This window comes from Scyliorhinus torazame, chromosome 21 (assembly GCF_047496885.1).
Source record: "Scyliorhinus torazame isolate Kashiwa2021f chromosome 21, sScyTor2.1, whole genome shotgun sequence".
Classification (NCBI taxonomy): domain Eukaryota; kingdom Metazoa; phylum Chordata; class Chondrichthyes; order Carcharhiniformes; family Scyliorhinidae; genus Scyliorhinus; species Scyliorhinus torazame.
In genome coordinates, this window is record NC_092727.1 from 104,370,267 (window position 1) to 104,385,258 (window position 14,992).

Below are 14,992 nucleotides of genomic sequence, written 5' to 3' on the forward strand. Positions count from 1 at the left end.
CAGAAAGGGTAGATACATCATAGGTGAACTGAATTAGAGTTAAACAGTGTAAATAACAGGCACGGGCAGTGTAGGAAGTCTGCAATGCCTCCCACCCACTTTCACCACACTGCTGCATTTCTCAAAATGTAGTGAATCATTTGATGACGGTCCCAATTGCACAGCACCACCTGCTGCTCCACTGCACAGTTTCCTCTGGGATGTGTGTAGTTGTGCTTGTGCATGCAAATGTTGATGGGCGCTGGTTGCTATGGTATACAATATTTTTTTGCAGTCTGTCAGGCTACATTTACATGCCTACAAAGGCAAAAAGGAGTTCATGATGGAATTCTGGCTCCAAGGCACACTTTTAAATTGGGGTTACATTCCAAGCAGAGCATGTTGTTTTTAAATGATGGGGTTTATGTCTTTGTGGGAATGAGTAGGAATGAGGGCAAGACATTGGAAAACTTAAATTGGCCCTGAGTTTTGCAGAAGCCCCTGATTTCAACTTCTCTTTGTACATTGATGCATTTATAGATAAGGAAATTGGAAGTATCCTTTTCAATGGGAGTCGAGAGCTAGTCATATTGGACCAGAGTTTAGTCTGACTCCACTTGCTTGTATTATGCACGATCTTGTGATGCAAGCATATTCTTCAGATGTAGTAAGTTAAGAAATACATGCACGGTGATAACATGCCCAAATTCAGTAGTTCACCATACGTAATAGAGCCAGGATGTGTAGCCTGCCATTTGCTTCATGACATACTTATGGAAATGTACCATGCATTTCAATAAGCTACAGTTTGAATGTATCAGGCTTTATGCAGTATTAAGAATATAGCAGGGTGTTAGTAAACACTTTGCAAAATGGATGCTTGAGTTACTTGCCTGGTAAATACTTTACTTTGCAGATTGCTTAATTTGTGCCTTATTTGATACCCACTGTTCCCAATCCTGTACACAATGTTGGCACGGGCTGTCACCTCCTGCTCTTGGAAGGAGCTTTGGAATACCAAGTACCTTGCAAGCTAATGAATTTCTCTGGAAAATAGGAAAATATAACAACCCTTTTGCAAATAGCATTGAAATACACACTCAGTTAATCTGAATTTATAGACATTGAAGAATAAATGTTAGCCAGGATTCTCTCCTGCTCATCACAGAATCTTGTATATCCACCTGAGCAGAGAATGAAGGTTCCAGTTTAATATTTTATCCATAGATGAAGCAATCCCTCACAATCAAAGCGTCAGCGTAGGTTTTTAAAAATTCTTCACAGATGTGCGTGTCGCTGGCTAGGCCAGCATTTTTTGTCCATCCCTAAAGAGTGGCAGTGGGCTACCTTCGTGAACTGCTGCAGTCCATGTGGTGTCGGCACAGCCACAGTGCAGTTAGAAAGGGAGTTCCAGGTTTTTATGGTTGTCAGTATTACCGGCCAGAGTGCATGCTGGAGCTACATAATTTTGTCAAACCGACACACTCCAGCAAGCTCAGGCTCTCAATACTCAGGGAGATTGGGAGTCCTGCTCTGCAAGTTATGCAAATTGCAGATATTCGGAGTCGGATTATTGTGAATGTAATGGATGTTCAAAAATGAATTACATGCCTTATGCTTTTTCCTCTTTTAGCATTCAACTTGTCCATCATCACTCGATTCAAGATAATACCAGTGAACTTAGAGATTTGGCTAAAGGTCGAGAAGGCCTACGGCCTCTCTCCACTCTCCCCATGTTTAATGCAAGAACTGGGGAAAGAGCACCTCCACGTCTGCCTTTCAACAACGACACCTCCCGAATACCTCTTGTATTGGACCAACAGTAAGTTTCCGTATTGTTAAACTGCCACAGTGTAAGAGAGAGATAAAATAGGCAATACCTTGTGAAGAATCGGTGAATGCCTGAACTCAGTTCAATACATTGTACATCCATTGTTTGTTTTATGTCCAGAATCCTAAATTTGATGCTTGCTTAATGAGGGCTGCATTTTAAATTTTAATCCGAATCAAAAAAAAGGATAAGTCAAATTAACCTTTCACAGTAGTTGATAAAGCACCTTAACGACCAGCTTGGTTTCACAGTAAATAAAGTTGCAGAGTTGTATGAGCGAGTATTTTGTTTCTGTGTTAGCTAACTAGGTGGAGAGGTTTAGTATGGAAATTCTAGATTTCTGGGTGGGATTTACTGACCACCCCGCCGTTGACAGCACCCCTCATCGCTGGGAAACCCGGGCGTGGCGTGGGACTGGAATTTCCCACCGCCATGAGCAGCCGGTAAATCCCGCCCTTAGTGTCTTAGTATTCAAAAGCATCAATGTTCGAACGATTAAAATAGGAGGTGAAGGGGCTGGTTTGGCACAGGGCTGAATCGCTGGCTTTGAAAGCAGACCAAGACAGGCCAGCAGCACGGTTCAATTCCCATACCAGCCTCCCCGAACAGGTGCCAGAATGTGGCGACTAGGGGCTTTTCACAGTAACTTCATTTGAAGCCTACTTGTGACAATAAGCGATTTTCATTTTCACAAGAGGCCAGAATTGGAGGGGTGCAGATGTGAGTGATGCAAACTCTAATTCGTGCAAGATCACAAACTGAAAGTAGATTTTAATCTCTCGGACTTCCGGTTGCGGCGATGCGGAGCTAAGCCGCACGTTTCGGCAGCTCCCGCGTTAACGGACTTTCGGTCTCTCCAGAGGAGCCCCAACGGAACTTTTTTGAATTGATCCCGTGTGGGAAGGTGCAGTAAGGTTCCCCCCTTACGTTATATGGCCGGGATCAGCGGTGGAGCGGCGAGAAAAGAGGCTCTGGAGCAGCGACAAAAACGAGGGGGAAAAAGCAAGATGGCGGAGGGCGGAGATCAAGCAGCATGGGGCCCGGACCAGCAGGAGTTCCTTAAGCGCTGTGTGGAGGAGCTTAAAAAGGAGGTGCTGGTGCCAATGCTGTTGGCGATCAAGGGGCTGAAGGAGACCCAGAAGGCCCAGGCAGTGGAGCTTCGTGAGGTGAGAGATAAAACGAATGATAACGAGGACGAGATCCTGGGCCTGGCAGTAAAAATGGAGGCGCACGAGGTGGTGCACAGGAGGTGGGCCGAGAGAATCGAGGTCCTGGAGAACAGGTCGAGGAGAGAGAACCTCCGGATTCTGGGTCTCCCCGAAGGAGTGGAGGGAGCTGATGCCGGGGCGTATGTAAGTGCGATGCACCATTCGCTGATGGGAGCGGAGGCCTCTCCGGCCCCCCTGGCGCTAGAAGGGGCTCACCGGGTCCTGGCGAGGAGACCCAAGGCTGATGAGCCTCCAAGGGCGATAGCGGCAAGGTTCCATCGCTTCGCGGACAAAGAAAGTGTGCTGAGATGGGCCAAGAAGGTGCGGAGCAGTAGATGGGAGAACGCGGTGATCCGTGTTTACCAGGATTGGAGCGCGGAGGTGGCAAGGAGGATAGCTGGCTTCAACCGGGCCAAGGCGGTGCTGCATAAAAAAAGAGTCAGGTTCGGCATGCTGCAGCCTGCGCGGCTGTGGGTCACTTATCAGGACCGACACCATTATTTTGAAACGCCAGAAGAGGCTTGGACCTTTATTCAGACGGAAAAACTGGACTCGGACTGAGGGGATGTGGGTGTGGGGGGAGATGTTGGTTGTATATGGGGTTGTAAATATGGGTAAAGAATACTTCATGGGTGGGATGATGGATGGGGATGTGGGTAGAGTTCTGGTTAAAATTCCTAAAATTCCTTTTTTCTTTTCTGTCGACGAGATGATGATGATGGGGAATGTGGGCGTCGGTGCTGGAGGGAGGTGAGACTCGGGGATGAGGGAACTGGGATAATGGCCGCAACAGGAGCTGCGCCACAGGGGGCGGGGCTGGGTCAGGAAAGCGCGGGCTTTTTCCCGTGCCAAAAAAGGGGGGGGTGGAGGGAGGTAAGGAGGAGGAGAGACTCCCACACGGGGGAGATCAACGGGAAGGCGGGGGAAGCCGGGGTCAGCAGAAGTCAGCTGTCTCACGGAAGTAATATGGGGGGAGCAAAAGAGCTAGATGTGGATCTAGCGGGGAGGGGGGGAGGGAAGGGGGGGAATATTAGGGTTGCTGCTGCACTGTCCGAGGGGGAACTGAAAATGGAAGAGGTGGTCGGGGCGGGGGTTCCCCGCCTGGGGGACTGGAGGTGTGGGAGGCGCGAGCACGGGACTGGCCTAAGATAGGAGATGGCTAGTCGGCGCGGGGGGGCGGGGGGGGACGCGGCTGATCACGTGGAATGTGAGAGGCCTAGATGGGCCGGTTAAGAGGGCCCAAGTGTTCGCACACCTAAAGGGACTGAAGGCAGACGTGGTCATGCTTCAGGAGACACATCTGAAGGTGGCAGATCAGGTCAGGTTAAGGAAGGGATGGGTAGGACAGGTGTTCCATTCGGGGCTGGATGCAAAGAATAGAGGGGTGGCAATACTGGTGGGGAAGCGGGTGTCGTTTGAGGCCAAGAACATAGTAGCGGACAAGGTAGGCTGATACGTGATGGTGAGTGGTAGGTGGTACTGGTGAATGTATATGCCCCGAACTGGGACAATGCTGGATTCATGAAACGGATGTTGGGGCGTATTCCAGGCCTGGAGGTAGGGAGCTTGATAATGGGTGGGCATTTTAACACGGTGCTGGACCCAGCATTAGATCGCTTCAGATCTAGGACGGGGAAGAGGCCGGCTGCGGCCAAGGTGCTTAGGGGGTTTAAGGACCAGATGGGGGGAGTAGATCCGTGGAGATTTGCCAGGCTTTTGGCCAGAGAATTTTCTTTTTTCTCCCACGTACATAAGGCCTACTCCCGGATAGATTTTTTGGTTCTGGGCAGGGCATTGATCCCGAAAGTGGAGGGAACGGAGTATTCGGCCATAGCTATTATAGCTATTTCAGACCATGCCCCGCATTGGGTGGAGCTAGAGCTGGGGGAGGAGAGGGACCAACTCCCGTTGTGGAGGTTGGATGTGGGACTGCTGGAAGACGAGGAAGTGTGCGGGAGGGTGCGGGGGTGTATCGAAAGGTATCTGGAAGCCCACGACAACGGAGAGGTGCAGGTGGGAGTAGTATGGGAGGCGCTGAAGGCGGTGGTCAGGGGAGAGTTAATCTCCATCAGGGCTCATAGGGTGAAGAGAGAGGGCAGGGAAAGGGAGAGGTTAGTGGGGGAGATTTTAAGGGTGGACAGGAGCTATGCAGAGGCTCCTGATGAGGGACTACTCAGGGAGAGACGAAGTCTCCAGACGGAGTTCGACCTGTTGACCACAGGGAAGGCAGAGGCACAGTGGAGGAAGGCACAGGGGGCGATATATGAATATGGGGAGAAGGCGAGTCGGATGCTGGCAGATCAGCTCCGTAAGAGGAAGGCAGCGAGGGAAATAGGCGTAGTCAAAGATGGCAGGGGAACTACGGTGCGGAGTGCGTGGAAAGTGAATGAGGCTTTTAAGGCCTTTTACGAGGAGCTGTATAGGTCCCAGCCCCCAGGGGGAAAAGAGGGGATGCGGCGATTCTTGGACCAATTGAGGTTCCCAAGGGTGGAGGAGCAGGAGGTGGCTGGTTTGGGGGTGCCAATTGGGGTGGAGGAGCTGGTTAAAGGACTGGGGAGCATGCAGGCAGGGATGGCCCCGGGGCCGGGTGGGTTCCCGGTGGAGTTTTATAGGAAGTATGTAGACCTGTTAGCCCCGTTGCTGGTAAGGACCTTCAATGAAGCAAGGGAGGGGGGGACCCTGCACCCGACAATGTCGGAGGCGACGATCTCTTTGATCTTGAAGCGGGATAAGGACCCACTGCAATGTGGGTCATATAGACCGATCTCGCTCCTTAACGTAGATGCTAAGTTGCTGGCAAAAAAGTTGGCCACGAGGATTGAGGACTGTGTCCCGGGGGTGATTCACGAGGACCAGACGGGATTCGTAAAGGGTAGGCAGTTAAATACTAATGTGCGAAGGCTCCTAAATGTGATAACGATGCCATCAGTGGAGGGAGAAGCGGAGATAGTGACAGCCATGGACGCGGAGAAGGCCTTTGACCGGGTAGAGTGGGAGTATCTTTGGGAAGTGTTGAGGAGGTTTGGGTTCAGGGGAGGGCTTATTAGTTGGGTTAAGCTCCTATATAAAGCCCCGGTGGCGAGTGTGGTCACGAACCGGCGGAGGTCGGAGTATTTCCGGCTGTATCGAGGGACGAGGCAGGGGTGCCCCCTGTCCCCTCTGCTGTTTGCATTAGCAATTGAACCTTTGGCCATGGCGTCAAGGGAGTCGGGGAAATGGAAGGGGGTGGTTTGAGGGGGAGAGGAACATCAAGTGTCGCTGTACGCAGACGACCTGTTGCTGTATGTGGCGGATCCAGTGGAGGGGATGGTTCAGGTAATGCAGATCCCATGGGAGTTTGGAGACTTTTCGGGCTATAAGCTCAATGTGGGAAAGAGTGAGCTCTTTGTGATCCATCCGGGGGACCAGGGAAGAGGGATAGATGACCTACCGTTGAAGAGGGCGGAAAGGAGCTTTCGATACTTGGGGATCCAGGTAGCTAGGAGATGGGGGGCACTGCACAAACTTAATTTGTCGCGGGTGGTGGAACAGATGGAGGAGGATTTTAAAAGGTGGGACATGTTGCCACTCTCGCTGGCGGGTAGGGTACAGTCGGTTAAAATGGTGGTCCTCCCGAGGTTTCTTTTTGTATTCCAATGCCTCCCAATTGTGATTACTAAGGCCTTCTTTAAGAGGGTAAGCAGGAGCATTATGGGATTTGTGTGGGCGAGCAAGACCCCGAGGGTAAGGAGGGGGTTCCTGGAGCGTAGCAGAGATAGAGGAGGGTTGGCATTGCCGAATTTGGGTGGTTACTATTGGGCAGCCAACGTGGCGATGATCCGTAAGTGGGTGATGGAGGGTGAGGGGGCGGCGTGGAAGAGGTTGGAGATGGCGTCCTGCAAAGGAACGAGCCTGGGGGCGCTGGTGACGGCACCGCTGCCGCTCTCGCCTACAAGGTACACCACGAGCCCGGAGGTGGCGGCAACGCTAAAGATCTGGGGGCAGTAGAGATGGCTCAGGGGTGCGACGGGAGCCTCGGTGTGGTCCCCGATCAGAGACAACCATCAGTTTGTCCCAGGAAGGATGGACGGGGGGTTTCAGAGCTGGCATCGGGCAGGGATTAGAAGAATGGGGGACCTGTTCATTGACGGGACGTTTGCGAGCTCAGGGGTGCTGAAGGAGACGTTTGGGCTACCCCCGGGAAACGCTTTCAGGTACATGCAAGTGAGGGTGTTTGTGAGGCGGCAGTGAGGGAATTCCTGCTGCTCCCGGCACAGGGGATTCAAGACTGGGTGATTTTGGGCGTATGGGTGGGAGAGGGCAAGGTGTCGGCGATATACCAGGAGATGAAAGAAGAGGGGGAGGCTTTGGTAGAGGAGCTGAAAGGTAAATGGGAAGAAGAGCTGGGGGAGGAGATTGAGGAGGGGCTGTGGGCTGATGCCCTAAGTAGGGTTCCTCTTCCTCGTGTGCCAGGCTTAGCCTGATACAGTTTAAGGTAGTTCACAGAGCGCATATGACGGGGGCGAGGCTGAGTAGGTTCTTTGGGGTGGAGGACAGATGTGGGAGGTGCTCAGGAAGTCTGGCGAACCATGTCCATATGTTTTGGTCATGCCCGGCACTGGAGGGGAGTTACGGGAACAGTATCTAAGGTGGTGAAAGTCCGGGTCAAGCCAAGCTGGGGGCTAGCACTATTTGGAGTAGTGGACGAGCTGGGAGTGCAGGAGGTGAGAGAGGCTGGCATTCTGGCCTTTGCGTCCCTAGTAGCCCGGCGAAGGATCTTGCTAATGTGGAAGGAGGCGAAGCCCCCCAGCATGGAGGCCTGGATAAATGATATGGCAGGGTTTATCAAGTTGGAGAGGATAAAGTTTGCCTTGAGAGGGTCTGCGCAGGGGTTCTACAGGCGGTGGCAACCGTTCCTAGACCATCTCGCGGAGCGTTAGAGGAGGGAGGGGGAAGGGGGGTTTCTCTGGGGGCATTTGAGCTAGAAAACACATGAATGATCCGGGAACTGACATGTACGGGATGAATCCAATGTACAAAACTCTGTATTTTATTGACTTGCCATGTTCATGTCTTGCCACGCGAGCTTTCTTTCTTTTCTTTGTTACGGGTGGGGGGGGGGGGGGGGGGTTTGTTTGTATGCTGGAAAATATTGTTGAAAAATTCTTAACAAAAACATATTTAAAAAAAAAAAAGATTTTAATCTCTTTCATTTTGAATTTAAGAGTGTGTTGCAAAGCCATTTTTCACCGACGTGGAAAGGCTTTGTGTGTGCATCAAAACAAAAATTGTGGCAGTATAACTATTAGAACACCCGGGCAGTCTTCTGCTCTAAATAGATTTAATACAAAACATTTGAAGCAAATTATTTTACTATGCAACATTTTATATTACAATGATCAAAGAGCTGATGCTTCAGATAAAAGATGCTATTAAACTGGAAAATAAATCTTGTGACACAATTTTAAGGAAAGTCATATTGCTCTCATCGCGGACTAATTTTGATCTGAAGCATTGTACTGTGCAATAGGGATGCAAGCATCAGTGACACATTGTTGGCTCTTTGGAACACAAATACATGATAAAATAAGGTGGGTCAGGTAAAGTCACCACAGTCCCAGATGGCCATAGGCTTCTTTTCTCTTTGACTGGTGGTGATTTAACCTGAGGAACACCAAACCTCAGGTGAGGGGCAAGTTGAGCAGGCAAAGCCTTCATGGATAACAAAATAATAGCCCATTGAATTACTGTATTCAGTTAATCGTATGTAAGATATTAAAGAGACTATTTTACAAGATTGAATTGAAAGCAATAAAATAATTAAATTATTGCCATGGAGGTTGTGGAAGCAGATACATTAACGGCATTCAAAAGGCATCTTGACAATTACAAGGGTAGGATAGGTATAGAGGGATACGGCACAATGATGTGCTGAAGGTTTTGGCCAAAGTTGGTATGATGACCAGTACAGGCTTGGAGGATCTGTTCCTGTGCTGTATTGTTCTTTGTTTTGGAAATAGTTACCATTTCCCTGTAAATTCTCTCAGCTTATTAAGACTATACTTACGCATTTCTTGAGTTAAGATAGAAGGGCTGATTTTTTGATTGTGTGAATCTAGCAAGTGTGGCATCCTGGCTAAAGTGCATTTGCAGAAACAGCTCAATAATGCATTGGATTGATTCCATGTATTCTGGCGTTTCTGCTTGTGTAGCACATTTTACTACAACATTGTGATACTGTGAATATTCATATTTACAAAATTGTAACAAAATTACAATAATGTAACAAAGGTATAACATTTATGAAGCATACAAACTGCAATTAAAAGATTTTATTTACAATATACCACATCACAGTTGTCTTCTCAGCAAAAATTACAACAGTATTTAGATTTTTTCGTGTTACCATAAGACCATAAGACATAGGAGCGGAAGTAAGGCCATTCGGCCCATCGAGTCCACTCCACCATTCAATCATGGCTGATTTCAACTCCATTTACCCGCTCTCTCTCCATAGCCCTTAATTCCTCGAGAAATCAAGAATTTATCAACTTCTGTCTTAAAGACACTCAACATCCCGGCCTCCACCGCCCTCTGTGGCAATGAATTCCACAGACCCACCACTCTCTGGCTGAAGAAATTTCTCATCTCTGTTCTAAAGTGACTCCCTTTTATTCTGTGCTCCCGGGTCCTAGTCTCCCCTGCTAATGGAAACAACTTCCCTACGTCCACACTATCTAAGCCATTCATTGTCTTGTAAGTTTCTATTAGATCTCCCCTCAACCTCCTAAACTCCAATGAATATAATCCCAGGATCCTCAGACGTTCATCGTACGTTAGGCCTACCATTCCTGGGATCATCCGTGTGAATCTCTGCTGGACCCGCTCCAGTGCCAGTATGTCCTTCCTGAGGTGTGGGGCCCAAAATTGCTCACAGTATTCTAAATGGGGCCTAACTAATGCTTTATAAAGCTTCAGAAGTACATCCCTGCTTTTATATTCCAAGCCTCTTGAGATAAATGACAACATTGCATTTGCTTTCTTAATTACGGACTCAACCTGCAAGTTTACCTTTAGAGAATCCTGGACTAGGACTCCCAAGTCCCTTTGCACTTCAGCATTATGAATTTTGTCACCGTTTAGAAAATAGTCCATGCCTCTATTCTTTTTTCCAAAGTGGAAGACCTCGCACTTGCCCACGTTGAATTTCATCAGCCATTTCTTGGACCACTCTCCTAAACTGTCTAAATCTTTCTGCAGCCTCCCCACCTCCTCCATACTACCTGCCCCTCCACCTATCTTTGTATCATCGGCAAACTTAGCCAGAATGCCCCCAGTCCTGTCATCTAGATCGTACCAACGACAACATTCATGTAATTTCTAATCAAAATGCAACAGGGCACAATAATATATATTGCAACACAAATACTTGGATAAAAGTTCATAAAATCCATTTGTGTCATGTTTTTCTGGGCAGCCATTAGAATGAGCAAATCAAATGTTCTCTGGAAGCAACTTCTGAACAGGATCTGAATACAAGCCAAGGAGCCCCCGCTCACATATTTTAATAAGATTAATATTTACTTCTGGCAGTCACCGCAGGGCACTGAATTTGGCAGCTGCCACTTTTTGAATGCTACTTCCCGCACAGGATGTCCCATTACAAAATTGGGAAACAATTGGCTGGATTTGGTGGTCCTCTGCCAGGGGTGTTTTCATAGAACACAGAACATACAGTGCAGAAGGAGGCCATTCGGCCCATCGAGTCTGCACCGACCCACATTAAGCCCTCACTTCCACCCTATCCCCGTAACCCAATAACCCCTCCCAACCTTTTTGGACACCGAGGGCAATTTAGCATGGCCAATCCAGCTAACCTGCACGTCTTTGGACTGTGGGAGGAAACCAGAGCACCCGGAGGAAACCCACGCACACACGGGGAGAACGTGCAGACTCCGCACAGCGACCCAGCGGGGAATCGAACCTGGGACCCTGGTGCTGTGAAGCCACAGTGCTATCCACGTGTGCATCTGTGCTGCCCACGCCAGGAAAGGGGTGGCATGTGAAATGCCACCTTCCCGTCCATACTCGAGCTGTCCCCCACATTCTGCTAGGTGGGTGGCAGCCCTCTCACAAGATTTAAATTGATAATTAGAGATCAACTGAGCTTATCGCCATGACAATTGACCAGGATATTACACTGCCCACACAATGCGATTGGCACAGTAGGCAGAAGTGAGCGGGGAGTCCATTTTATAAGGCTAAGTTGAAAAAAGGTGGGAATGAAGGGGGCACATTATTTAGTGGTTAGGGGTGGGGACATTACCATGTGGGCTTTATGCACCTCCCCCCCACCCCACAGAGGTCATCCCCCCCCCCCGTTCCTTCCTGCCTGCCATCCAAAATCTGCCAATCCCTGATTCCCTGGTCTCTCCGATCCCTTTCTGCCCTGAAAGCTTGGGACTTGCATGTCTCCAGCATACACTCTCTCCCCTTCCTGGGCCTGCCTGATGCCCCAGCATTGCCCGCTACTGAGCTTTGGTGCTGCCAGATTGGCCAGCAGCTTTCCAGGGCGGGACCTCCTCCCACTGAGGGGCGGAACCTGAACCGTGAGCCAGTTTAGGCCGCCAGCAGCGGGTTACAATTTTAGCATCAGCTTCTTCCAGGTACATCAGCGGTCGGCTGACTTTCCTCCTTGTGAGGGGGCAATGAGTAGCCTGTCCCTTGTAAAATCCAGCCCAGTGACTGCATGTGTAAAAAGAGTGATGAAACATAAATTAATTGCTGCCCCAGGTTACCCTGAAAAGTACTTCAAATATTTGGATTGAAATTCAACGTGGAGTGTTGAAAATTTTTCGCTCTCACTTTTTTTCTGAATGTGTGGACATTTGCATGGTTTATGCTCACTAGATTCATCAGAGAAGTGTGTGCCTCATTTGTTGTCAATTTACACACTTTACTTAATTATTTATTCACAGTTAAAAACATGTATTTTTCCATCAGGGAGCCACACCGTGATCCTTCTCCCAGGTAAGTTTATTCTCAAGTCGTAAATTAACATGACTATTGAAATAATACGAAATGGGTTGAAGCATTATTGCACTGCCTGGTGGTTTAAATACAAAATCCATTCAGATTTGACCACCTAACCAATATAATTGCAAATTACATTGCCTCTCACAGATCATTCATACCACCTACAGCTCAATGCATGATACTGCTACTGTAAGTAACTCATCTAACAGCCTTACCATAAAGCTTTCTCTATGAATTGCCCTTTGCCAAAACCAGCCAAAGGCACAATAGCAAAAAGACAGTAATATTTCAGTGTTGGAAGAATATAACAGAAAGCAACTTCTAAAATAAAGTAAGATTAACATATGATATAAAGCATTTGAATACTATCCGGTATTTGGAATCATAGTATCCCGACAGGGCAGAAGGAGGCCATTCGGCCCACTGAGTCTGCACCAGCCCGCTTTTAAAAAACATTTATTAGAGTACCAATTTATTTTTTTCCAGTTCAGGGGCAATTTAGCATGGCCAATTCATCTACCCTGCATATCTTTGGGTTGTGGGCGTGAGACCCACGCCGAGACACGGGACAATGTGCAATCTTCGCATGGACAATGATCCAGGACCGGGATTGAACCCGGGTCCTCGGCGCCGTGAGGTAGCAGTGTTAACCACTGCACCACCGTGATACACTTGCACCAGCTCTTTTAAAGAGCACCACAACCCAGGCCCGTTCCCCCGCGCTATCCCACGTAAGCCCACCTAACCATTTTGGACACAAAGGGACAATTTAGCATGGTCAATCCACATAGCCTGCACACCTTTTGACTGTGGGAGGAAATCAGAGCACCCAGAGGAAACCCACGCAGGCACGGGGAGAACGTGCAAACGCCACACAGTCACTCAAGGCTGGAATTGCGCAGTGAGCCAACAGCGCTAAACACTTGCCACCATGTCGCCCCTAAACGTAGGGTAAAGTGGGCTATTCGGCCCAAAAGACTCAAAGGGTGATTTTCAGTCCGCGATTGCTGTCCGAGAGACAGCGACATGGAAAATGTGGAAACGCGATTCCCTCCCCGGCGATGTCACAGGGTTCATGTCCACAAAGGGCAAGAACCTCATTTAAATGGATTATAATAAATGTTATTATTAACAGGCCTTCTGACCACATGATACACCCCTCAGGATGCATAATATACCCAGTGCGCAAAGGTATATATAGCTCCTTGGGGGAGAGGGACATGTCGAGGCAGTGCCCTTGCATTGCCACCCTGTGCCGGGGGCAGGCCCTTGTGGGAGCCCCACAGGGCTGGCGGAGGAAGAGAGCAGGAAGTGAGGATGGAACTTGCAGCCACTGAGGGGGGTGTGGGAACGCCAGCTAGACTTCCGCAGTGGTGGTGGGGACGAGCCCCCAATGATTGTCGGGGTGATTGAATTTCAGTTCTGATTATGCACGCCCTTTAAAGATGGCGGCCCGATCTCTGAGAAGCTGGGTGTCAGCTCTTTCAGGCCCCGCTCTGCCAATGTGATGGTGTAAGTCACGCCTACTTTCTTTCTTTAAAGAGGCTCAAGATCTGGAGTGAGAACTGGTCTGTGCAACTGGAGAGCTAGGCACTCATTTTCAGTCTGAGCCTGACACTTTGAGAAAATATGGTGAGATTCCGCCTCTTCGGAGCAGCAGTAATCCATTCAGTCCATTGAGTCTGCCCCACCATTTAATGAAATTATGAATAATCTGAAAGGATAATGCTCAACTCCACTTTCCAACCGTATCCTCATAACGCTTGATTCCTTTAGTGATTAAAACTCTGTCTATCTCATGATAGTACTGAACGACCCAGCCGCCACAGCTCTCTACAGTAAAGAATTGCACAGATTTGCTACCCACAGAGGCTAAGGCCGGGATTCTCTGAAAACGCGGTTAAGTGTTGACGCCGGCGTAAACACCGGAGTGTTTCACGCCGGTGTCAACGGGCCTCTTGACCCAGCGATTCTGGTGCCCACAAGGGGCCAGCACGGCGCTGGAGTGCTCCGTGCTGCTCCAGTTGCCGTACGCGGCCCTGCACTGCTCGCCGCAAGTCCGCGCATGCACGTGGCGGCCAGCTGCGGGACCGCGCGAGCGCCGGCCACTTGCGCGCCAGCGCCGCACAACATGGCGGACCCACACAGCGGACAGGCGCGGAAGAAGGTTGGCCCCCACCGGATCGCGCACGCCTGCCAATCGGTGCCTCCCGATCGCGGGGCTGGCCGTCGTGGAGGCGCCCCCCCCCCCCCTCGGAGACTGGCCCTCCTGCCCCCCCACCATGCACCAGGATGGCCACTGCAGCCGCGATGCCGAGCACCCGCCGGGTGGAACCATACGTGAACCAGTCTGGCGGGAACTCGGCCGGTCGAATGTGGAGAATCGCGGCGGGGGCCTCTTTCAATGGCCCCTGACCGGCGCCGCATTGACCGCGCGCGACTGATGCTGATTCTCCGGTCGCCGGAGAATCACTTCCCGGCGTCACCGGCCGTCTCGGCATCAACTCAAATTCTCTGATCCGGCTCCTCATCTCGGTCTTAAATGGGCAACTCCTTACTCTGAGATTCTGTCCTCTGGTCCTATACGCTCCCACAGGAGGAAACAGCCTCTCAGCATCTACCCTGTCAAGCATCCTGAGAATCCTATATGTCTGAATAAGGTCACTTCTCATTCTTCTGAACTCCAGGCCCAACCTACTCAACCTCTCCTCATATCAAAACCCTCCGTGCCTGAGATCAACCTAGTGAACCTTCTCTGGACTGTCTCCAATGCCAGTATGTCTTTCCTTAAATAAGGGGGCCAAAACTGTTCGCAGTATTCCAGATGTGGTCAACTAGTGCCTTGTATAATTTTAGCAAGACTTCTCTGTTTTTATAGCGGGCAGCACGGTAGCACAAGTGGATAGCACTGTGGCTTTACAGCGCCAGGGTCCCAGGTTCGATTCCCCGCTGGGTCACT

General features: G+C 49.8%; 1 protein-coding gene across 2 annotated transcripts in view; it reads left to right on the plus strand.

Annotated features, from left to right (window-relative positions):
* Positions 1-14,992, plus strand: part of LOC140398456 (epsilon-sarcoglycan-like) — a 96,251-nt gene that overhangs the window by 77,080 nt on the left and 4,179 nt on the right. Inside the window, exons 9-10 of one of the 2 annotated variants that reach the window (XM_072487152.1) lie at positions 1,613-1,801; positions 11,976-12,027. In XM_072487152.1, coding sequence (XP_072343253.1) covers positions 1,613-1,801; positions 11,976-11,979 — 193 coding nt within the window. In that variant the 3' untranslated portion in view covers positions 11,980-12,027. The remainder of the gene's footprint in view (positions 1-1,612; positions 1,802-11,975; positions 12,028-14,992) is intronic. The other variant, XM_072487151.1, reaches the window with a different exon arrangement.